Below are 10,908 nucleotides of genomic sequence, written 5' to 3' on the forward strand. Positions count from 1 at the left end.
TACATTTAACTCATTTGGTGGAACTCGGATGAAATTTCCGTGAATCTGGAACTGGTGACACTTCTGCACGTAGCGGATACTGTCGTTTTCCATAGTCATCCAAAAGTATCCAGCTCTCAAAATCTTCTTGGCTAATGTGAAACCGTTCATGTGGGTCCGCACATCCCTGCATGTATTTCTTCCAGCAGTCTGGTTGCTTCGGGCGTTCACACATATCAACAAACCTAAGTCTGGGGTCCTTCTATACAAGACTTCCCCGTTGAGGAAAAGTGGTTTGCCAACCTCCTGAGGGCTCGCTTTTGACCATTAGTATCACTTTCTGGGTACTCCTGGGTCGCAAGGAACTTCTTGATATCATGATATCGAGGTTTACTATCTTGTTCTTCATTCACATGGAAGAAATAGGCATATTGATCCTTGGTTTCTATCTCGATAGGGTCGATGTAGTTCTTGTCTGGATACTGAATCATAGATAATAAGGTCGCAAGGGCGTCTGCGAACTCATTCTGAATTCTGGGGACATCCCTGAACTCTATTTTTGTGAACTTCTTGCATAGCTCTTTCATGTCGTGCAGGTATGGCAGTATCTTGACATTCTTAGTTGATCATTCTCCTTCGACTTGGTGGATCAGCAAATCAGAATCTCCTATGACTAAAAGTTCTTTGATGTTCATGTCGACTGCCATTCTGATTCCAAGGATGCATGCCTCGTACTCTGCCATATTATTGGTACAAGAGAATCTTATCTTTGCCGATGCTGGATAGTGTTGTCCAGATTCCAAAATCAGGACTGCCCCAATCCCGACTCCTTTGAAGTTTGCTGCTCCATCGAAAAATATTCTCCATCCAGGGTATAATTCTCCAATATCCTCCCCAACAAATAGTACTTCTTCATCAGGGAAATACATAGTAAGCGGTTTATAATCCCCATCCACTGGACTCTCGGCGAGGTGATCATCTAAAGCTTGTACTTTGATAGCCTTCTGAGTTATTTACACAATGTCAAATTCGCTGAGGAGAATTTACCACTTAGCTAGATTCTCGGTAGGCATTGACTTCTAAAAAATATACTTGAGCGGGTCGAGCCAAGATATTAGATGTGTAGTGTATGCTGACATGTAAAACCTTAGCTTCTGAGCAATCCAAGTCAGAGCACAACAAGTGTGTTCTATCAAAGTATACTTGGCCTCGCATGGTGTGAACTTCTTGCTTAAGTAGTAGATGGCCTTCTCCTTTCTCCCAGTTTCGTCATGCTGCCCAATACGTAGCCGAAGGCATTTTTCGAGACTGATAAATAGAGCAACAATGGTGTTTCTCCCAAACGCACACGCAAGTATACATGGTCGTACAAGTAATAAAATGATAAGTCGAGTGTCGAACCTACAAAGACTTATATTAACTACCTACTAAATTCACCAAGATTATTATTCAGTCGAGTCACTCAGAGTTCAAAAGTGTTATTATACTAAACAATAATTCTAACTAGTAACTAAATTATCAATCAGCAAAATGGTTGTTGTGTATTTAGTAGAGACGAATATTCCAGGGTTGTGATCGATTCACCAATCCTATTGTGCTCTAGTTAACTCTCCCTTTCATATAATTCACTCACGGTTGCTAATTAATCGAACAATTTCTCTCGTAGCCTTCTCCCAAAGTACTACTCGCCTATTCAAAATAGATTAACGCCTATATTCCTATGGAATCAAACTATTAAGTACACATTAAGATTACGATATGTAATTAAGCACAGTGACTAGGTATATTCCTTTCCTAACCACAAATCCGCCCCCTCAGAGTTAAGATCATGCCCTCTTCAATTCTTCTATAATCTAAACATAACTTTCCCAAGCATAGCATAGATAGTAAATAGAACTTAACTGCTGGAGAGACAATTAAGCAATTAGTCACAGAATTGAAGAAACAACCTTATATTGGTAAATTGTAATCAAGGTTAAGTCAACTTTAAATGACAATATTCATGGCTAAATCACAACCCCAGAACTATGGGTTTAGCCACTCATGATAGTATCAAAATAAATTCACAAGTGTTAAAAATTGATAATACTAAGAAAAGATGAAGAAAACTGAGATATCCTTGCTCCCGGATGTTTCTCGTGTGTATTTTTCCTTCAAAGTGGCGTCCCCCCCTCAAAATAGGCTTAGTCTTACTTTTATAAGCGTTGGGTAGGTCATGGGCCGAAATAACCTTGTACCGGACAAAGTTGGAGAAATTTCCGTCACCAGCGCCCAGGGCAGCGGGCGCTAGACCTAGCACTGGCCCTTTGAACATTCTATAAACGGCGCCACATATGGCGTGGGGCACGCCTTTGGCGCTGGAATTCAACATTTTCTATTTTTTTCTCCGTTTTGGCTCTAATTTCACACCTTTCACCCCTATTGCCTCCTGATGATTCCTACACATAAAAACACCATGAATTAACATAAATCAATACATTTTATATATATATATATATATATATATATATATATATATATATATATATATATATATATATATATATATATATACACACACACACACACACACACACACACACACACACACACTTTAAGCTAAATATCAATACCCCACACTTAGACTCTTGCTCGTCCTCGAGCAATGGGACTATCAACTACACCTCAACCACGTACACATCTCAACTAGAGAGGAGCACTTCAAATTTTAATCATACACTTTACCCTTGACTATGATCGATACCGGTAATCAAGTATGAACATACAAAATTCACATTCTTCCCGTTTTAAACATGCCCAAGTATATCCATTTCAATTCAATCAATTCAAATAATCTATCTGTAACCATCCTACCTCAAAAGCCGACTCGTTACCACTAATCACCCTCAACTCGCATACTCACCCAACAAGAGAAGTTTACAACATTACCAATCTTTCATGAGATCATATGCCCTCACCAACAAACAAAATAGTGAATATAGAATAGTCCACACATTCAAGTATGCCTTTAAACATAATTTAAGGACATCACACAATTGAACAAAATTCACTCACTCTCACAAAGAATTCATGCGCATCATGTGGTCGTACCATAAGCTTGCATGTAGTGTATATCTCTACTAATCTAAGCTAGCAAAATCTAGGATCAATTAGGACTTTAAGGTTGTAATGCAGGCTAAGGGATGGGTAGGATACATTTAGAAATAGTGACTAACCCTCCTAAGCACTTTAATACACTAGACTAAAAAATTGTGCACCTCGTTTTCTCAACCAATTCACTCGTCATACACCGTATATATATCATAACCCCTTTTCAATTAAGCACCTCTATATTTTCACTAGCAGGAATTAGTAAGATTAGCAGGTGTGATTTTCTTCATTATTTGAACTATTATTTTTTTTTTTCTTGTAATTTTTTTCTTTTTCTCTTTTTTTCCCTCTACACACTCCATACATTAAGGTTCATCGGCTAGTGACCTGTTTTCACAATTTTAGTGCACCTTAAGGGTCCTTCCATGTTTCCACTCGAAAGCTACTCCCCAATCTCCCACCTTACTTCTTTTAGAGACTAAGTGACTTAGGAGGTAAAGGTTCAACAATCTCAAATTATGAACAAAATAGGGATATGGCTTGTAATGTGGGTGCCAAAGAAAAGGTTTATAGGCTCAAAGGGGATAGCAACGGAAAAGTTTATTTTTATGTGCCAAGCACATCGATGATCAAGCAAGAAACCCCTATGTCATCTTCTAAACTAGTACAACTTAATGATTTTACTTTGATTAACACACGAGGCAAGTTCTAGACTACACAAGATAGCACAGAGGATCACAAATCCTCACACACGCATTACACATGACTCAATAAAGACGGTTCTGTTCAACTCTCAAGTCAAGCAAGCACATATAGTTGAGAAATTTTAAGCAATATTGCACTATGTGACATACAAGTCAAACAACTGAGAAAAGGCGTCACAGAGTAGGCTATTTATTTTACTTAGTCATCACAATTCAAATCAAATATACGGGAAGACAGAGTGCATGCCATAGCCTAATGTGCCAGCACCAAACACATCAATAGATATCTAAGAGCAACTCAGTTTCTTCCTAACCTACTCCTAAAAAAATAAAGTACCCGATTCGAGCTACATCCTTAGAAAATAACCGGCGTCCAAAGAAAATATAAGGGATACTACCTAACTATCCTAAAAGAAAAAAAAAATTGGTGTTTTTTTTAATCGGACTTTAATCCCTCAAGAAAATTATCTAAAAAATTCATCGTCGGAAAAAGTCCGAGCTTTTTATGATTTTGTTTTTTCTATTTTCATTTTTTTAGAACCTAAAGGAGAACTGAAAATAAAACTTTTAAAATCTTTGATACTTTAAAAAGCAATAGAAAAACAGACAACAACAAATTCATTTCTATAAGTCATATATGACTTTAATTTGTCAACCTCTTTTCATTACCTTGACTTGAAAATAGTTGACTAATTATATTTAGAGGCTTTTGTTCTAGGGAAAAAGGTCAAATTTATCACTCTACTTTAATTAATTAGCCACATTTATCTCTATTTCTATTATTTGTCAAAATATATCCCCACCGTTAACATAGTAAACAAAATTATACCTAACCCTACCAGAAGTCCATCGTGGCATTGGGCCCCTTCTATTAAATTGCCAACTAGACAAAATTACAACACCCAATTTTAAAAGACCCGACCCCGCTATCTAACCCAATTCTTCATCGAACTTCCGTGCTCTGTAACCAGCGAATAAAGTCCAGCTTCAATTGCATCAGCTTCTCTCCGTTCTCCTTCCGCCATCTTTACTCTTTGCTCTAATTTATGGAGTTTGCTTTCAAAAGAATTGTTGATGTGTTAGTTATTCTTTCTTACGTTTCCTCCTCGATATTAAACTGCCCCATTTCCCCTATCTTTTCAAACCCCACGAAATCCAGATAACAATCATTTCCTAAAATTTAATTTACCTTAGCACTTACTTGGCCATAACAAACTTCCATAAAATTAGAATAAAATTCGAACTAACTCTAATTTGAGGTCACCTTTCTCACCCACAAATTGTAACTTTTTCACCCGAAAAAGACAAAGACAAAAGGACAGTGGAAAAAATAGCAATTCACAGCAAGTGAATATAGTGAGTTTTATTTTGGATGGCTCATCAGCTTCCACTGTCGCCGCAACTCAAAACAGTATCAAATTCAGATCTTCGTCGCTGGTTTTCTCCCTAAAGGATAGCAGACGATTCTGACAATGATATTGTTGATGTATCCGAAGTTGGATATTTTGATGAGTGGTTTGCTTGCGTTTTCCAGTGGCTTAGTTCAGGTGGCTAAAAAATATTATTCCGTCGTTTGCCGCCATTTGGGTAGGGTGGAAGAAGAAACGGGTTTTAAATAGGAAAATGGTTCTGACCGGGTAATGGGTTATTTGAATGGGTATGAGTTTTGGGTTGTTTGAATGGGTATGACCGGGTAATGAGATTCGGGTTGGTATTTGCCTAATTGGCACATTAAGTGTGGGGTCCTACTGTCACATTAGAAATCCGTTAGGGTTAGGGATGATTTTGTATACTTTACTAACGGTAGGCGTATATTTGGACCGAAAGTAGAAACGGGTATAAACGTGACTAATTTTCGATAGCATAGGGATAATTTTGGCCTTTTTCACTTTGTTCTAACTAGATTTAGAGTACGTACATTGCACATATAATTTAACGTATTTGTCAAGCATTACGAAATTTGTATCTAAAAATTATAAAAGCTTTTATTGCGTACATATCCTAAACTGACTTTTTTTGAGTTATACAATAGATATTAAATTATCTGAAATACTTACGTCCTCACATTCCGTGGGAGTTGAGCGAAGTAATATTTATTTAACTAATTTATGGCTTCTATATTTTGTAATTATGACATGATGATTCATTGATTTATGTCTCTTCTATAATTTGTTAGTCTATTATTTTATTGGTTTCAACAAATGTTTCCAACTTTTTAATAAGATCATTAAAAGTTGAATTTTTATAACGTCGTAACCAAACTAAAGCAAGGAAATTTTAGAAAAACTTCACCTCTTCATCAACAATGTTAAAGGTCATATAGGAGACTCTCATTTTAATTTTGCATTCAGTTTATTTTCGTAAGAATTTATTTTGACTTAACATATGCCTACGGAATCTACAAAAATTTCACTTATAAAATTTTTTATTCCTTCAAATAAATCCTCTCAAAAATTAAGTTGTAATATTTTATTATACTATACCAATGCGCAAAATACATGTATAAATTTGAAGGACAGTTTCATTGAATCAGATTCCAATGTCCGCGCTACAATACTATAAAATGTGCTAAGGTAAAAGATAATTAGGTGTGTGAACTCTCATTCTCTCTCTCAGTCCCATTTTCATAGGTATATAAGAAAAAGTATCTAAAAGCAACAAAAGATTTGAGTCAGTAACTAAAACTTTTTTTTATATATGAATTAATAAAAGATTTCAACCTAAAACTTATAAATTTATTTTCGTTCTAGAATGTGTGTGAGTAAAAGCAGGCACATTCAAGGGGTACCATCTTTAAAATTACAAGTTTTCTTAAAAATTGTTCACCAAGATAACAAGATGGAAAGTTAATATCTCAATGCAAAAATTAGTCAAGTACTCAAAGGTAGGAAGTTTCACTCTTTATATTCTTGTAATGTCAAACTTTTAGCAATATAAGTATGAAGAATTATAGAAGAAATTCCTCCAATAAATCTTAGTCATATATTGTGTATTTATAACAAATCTTCATGGAACAAATCATATGCAATGCATGACAAAGTAAAACCAATTCATGGCTCTTTGTCTTATTTTAAGGAATCATACAGATACCACATTTATCTTATAAATAATTATCAATACATGAGTATACTAAAGAAAATTGATAGTACATGTGCAACACACATAAATTTTCTTTTTTCACCACCAACCTTGTCATGTTACCTAAGGGTTCAAATTATCACTATTTGGCCTCTTTTTTTATCCGCAGCCATGAACTTCTATTGGTGATTTTGGGTACTGTAGACGCATAAGAGTGAAAAAGGTTGAAGGGGCTATCCACATGATGAGTAGGGGTAGAGTGACCAATCCAGACGAGATCCCTGTGGAATTCTAGAAGAGCGTAGGTAAGGCGGGCTTGGAATGACTCTCTAGGTTGTTTAACTTAATTTTTAGGACGAAAAGGATGCTTGAAGAGTGGAGGTGGAGTACGATGATTCTGTTGTACAAGAACAAGGGTGATATATTCAAAACTGCAATAACTATAAGGGTATCAAGTTGTTGAGCCATACGATAAAAGTTTAGGAGAGGGTGATTGAAGGGAGGATGAGGAGGAGTGTATCCATTTTGGAGAACCAGTTTGGTTTTATGCCAGGACGGTCGACTACTAACGTCATTCACCTTATGAGGAGATTGGTGGAGATGTATAAGGTGATGAAGAAGGACTTGCATATGGTGTTCATTGACCTAGAGAAAGCTTATGACAAAGTCCCCGAGAGAGGTTTTATGGAGATGTTTGGAGGCTAGAGGAGTGCAGGTAACATATATTCTAGTGATCCAGGACATGTATGATGGATCTAAGACACGAGTAAGGATAGCATGAGGAGACTCTGATTACTTTCCGGTTGAGATGGGGTTGCATCAGGGATCAACACTTAGCCCATTTTTCTTTTATTTGACAATGGGCATATTGACGTGACACATTCAAGGGGAGGTGCCTTAGTGCATTTTATTTGCAGATGACATAATTCTGATTGATGAGATGTGAGGTGGTGTTAATAAAAGGTTGAAATTCAGGAGACATACCCTTGAGTCTAAAGGTTTCAAGTTGAGCAGGACCAAGACAAAATACTTGAAGTGCAAGTTCAGCGATGTTACTAGGAAGCGGACAGGGATTTGAGGCTTGATACGCAAGTCATTCCCAGGAGGGAGAGCTTTAAGTATCTTGGGTCTGTGATTCAGAATGATGGGGAGATTGACGAGGATGTCACACGTCGTATCAGAGCAGGGTGGATAAAGTGGAGGCTCGCTTCTGGTGTCTTGTGTGATAAGAATATGCCATTGAAACTTAAAGGTAAGTTCTACAAGGTAGTGGTTAGAACGACTTTGTTGTATGGGGTAGAGGATTGGTCAGTCAAGAACTCTCATGTCTAGCAAATAAAAATAGCTGAAATGAGGATGTTGAGATAGATGTGTGGGCATACTAGGTTAGATAGAATTAGGAATGAAGTTATTCGGGACAAGGTGGGAGTGGCCCCTCTGCAGGAAAAGATGCGAGAGGCGAGGCTGAGATGGTTCGGGCATGTTAAAAGGAGAAGCACAGATGCCCCAGTTAGGTGTGACAGGTGGGACATGGCGCAGCTTGAGCTAACCGAGGACATGACCCTTGATAGAAGGGTGTGGAGGTTGAGAATTAGGGTAAAATGTTAGTAGGTATTCGAACATTTATCGTTGTCTTCCTTAGTACAATAGTATTATTGTTAATATGGTATCACATTTATCCTTAGTTTTCTAGTACCACATATCTTGTACTGTTATTACTAGCCATCAATACTCTCTTAGTTTACTATCACTATATATCTTGCACTATTATTACTTGCTATCAGTACTTATTTCATCTTGTCTTTTGCTATCTTGGATTTTGTTTTCTAATTATCCTATATTGTTATTACTTGCTATCAGTGCTTCTTTCATCTTTTCTCTAGCCGAGGGTCTACCAAAAATAGTTTTTCTGTCCTTTCGGGGTAAGGGTAAGGCTGCGTACATCCTACCTTCCCCAGACCCCACTTGTGGGAATACACTGGGTTGTTGTTGTTGGAGGCTTAAGTTGTAAGAGTTGACCGAAGTTTGACTTTTGTATAGGCGATCCTAGAATGGTATTTTGAAGGTTCCAATAGGTTCGTATGCTAATTTTGGACTTAAGGGTATGTCCGGATTTGGATTTGGAGGTTCCTAGGTTGATTTGGTTCAATTTGACGAAAGTTGGAAAGTTAAAGGGTTGGAAGGCTCATGACTGGGAGTTGTCTTTATTGATATCGGGTTTGTATTGTGGTTTTGGGAGTTGGAATAAGTCCGTTATGTCATTTGGGACTCGTGTGCAAAATTTGAGGTCATTCCGAGTTGATTAGATATGGTTTGGCATGAGTTTTGAAATGTTGGAAGTTGAATAGTTCTTTAGGCTTGAATTGAGGTGAGATTTGTGGTTTATATATTATTTTGTGTGATTTGAGGTCTCGAGTATGTCCGTATTATATTTTGGGGTTGGTGGGTATGTTTGGACGGGGTCCCGAATGATTTGGGTATGTTTTGGATGAGTTGCAGATCATTTCCATATTTTGGGCAGACGTGTTCTGGTATTTTCGCACATGTAAGGGTCTGGCCGCAAGAGCGGCTCTGAGACTACATATGTGAAGTTGGCCTGGCAGTGGCAGAATCCGCAAATGCGGAAGGGGTTGTGCGGGTGCGCTGCTGCATTTGCGATGAAGAAACTGTAGAAGCGATTCCGCAGAAGTGTCTTGGTGTCTGCAGATGCGGTAGGTTGGGTGGATTTTCTCCGCATAAGCAGAACCACAGATGCGGTAACCTTTCTGCAAATGCAGAAATCACTAGGCAGATTATATTATTTTGAGGGTTTGGACTTTTCTCATTTTTTAGAGTTGTTGAGCTCGGCTAGAGGCGATATTTGGAGGGTCTTTCACTACAATTGAAGGGGTAAGTACACTCTACTTGATTTTGATGTTAGATATTGATTTTCCATGGATTATTACACATAGATTATGTAATTTAAAGGTGGGATTAGGGGGGGTTTGTCATGATTTTCGGAGAATGAAAATTGGTGATTTGGGGGTCGATATGAGGTTGGATTGGGATGAAACACATATATTTGGACTCGTATTAAAATGGGCATTCAGGATTTGTGAGTTTTGTCAGATTCCGGGATGCGGATCGGGGTTGACATTTTGGGTTGACTTTGTATATTTGAATCAAGATCCTAGCTTTATTGTTTGGAGTTATTTCCTATGGTTTTTATTGATATTATTAAGTTATTTTGGCTAGATTCGAGCTGTCCGGAGGTTGCTTCACATGGGAAGGGATTTTTAGAGTGTTGATTTGACTTGTTTGAGGTAAGTATCTTACCTAACCTTGTGTGGGAGAATATCACTTGGGATTTAGCCTTAAATTGGTTGTTTGTGCTATGTGAAAAGTGACATGTCATGAGTCTAATGTCCCACCTTAGGATGTCGTGATGGCACCTAGTTTCTAAGACTAGATAAGCCTAGAATACATTAAGAAATAGCAAAAATAATAATAAAACCTCAAATTAAACCATTTAATTGTCAAAATAAAACTCAACAGTACAGCTATCAACAACTCCCCAAAATCTGGTGGACCAAGTCATAAGCTCTACAAGAGTGTACTAATAGTTTCAAAATACAGTACTATTTCAGAACAAGAAATAAATAGTAGAACATCTAAAGCAGAATGTGATTTCGAGATCTGTGAATGTCGAGCAGGTGCACCTTGAAGTATCCGACAAAGCTAATCAATCACTAGAGTCCAGCACGAGCAGATGTACCTGGATTTGCACAAAAATGCGCAGAAGCGTAGTATGAGTACTACACCACAATGGTACCTAGTAAGTATCAAGCATAACCTCGGTAGAGTAGTGACGAAGCCAGGTCAAAACACCTACTAGGATAAGAAAACCTAACAAAATAAAGCATAGTCTAATAATGAAAAATATGGAAGTAAATGACAGATAAGCAATTCAATAATATAAGCTAACAGTGGAAATTTAAGTGGTAAAGGCAACATGTAGTGAACACATGGTGAAACAACAAATAGTCAACACGGACAAATACAAGTGAGACAATGAAGA

At 37.4% G+C, this 10,908-nt stretch overlaps 1 protein-coding gene across 1 annotated transcript; it reads right to left on the reverse strand.

The window, feature by feature from the left end:
• Positions 1-224: 224 nt before the first annotated feature.
• Positions 225-566, reverse strand: LOC142168893 (uncharacterized). The gene has a single exon (XM_075230065.1). It carries the CDS (start codon positions 564-566, stop codon positions 225-227), a length of 342 nt encoding a protein of 113 aa, XP_075086166.1.
• Between the last annotated feature and the right edge of the window lie 10,342 nt (positions 567-10,908).

Source organism: Nicotiana tabacum, chromosome 14, assembly GCF_000715075.1.
Source record: "Nicotiana tabacum cultivar K326 chromosome 14, ASM71507v2, whole genome shotgun sequence".
NCBI classification, from domain to species: domain Eukaryota; kingdom Viridiplantae; phylum Streptophyta; class Magnoliopsida; order Solanales; family Solanaceae; genus Nicotiana; species Nicotiana tabacum.

Coding starts and splice junctions, on each gene's coding strand:
- LOC142168893 (XM_075230065.1), bottom strand. CDS start 566: ATGAAAGAGCTATGCAAGAAGTTCACAAAAATAGAGTTCAGGGATGTC.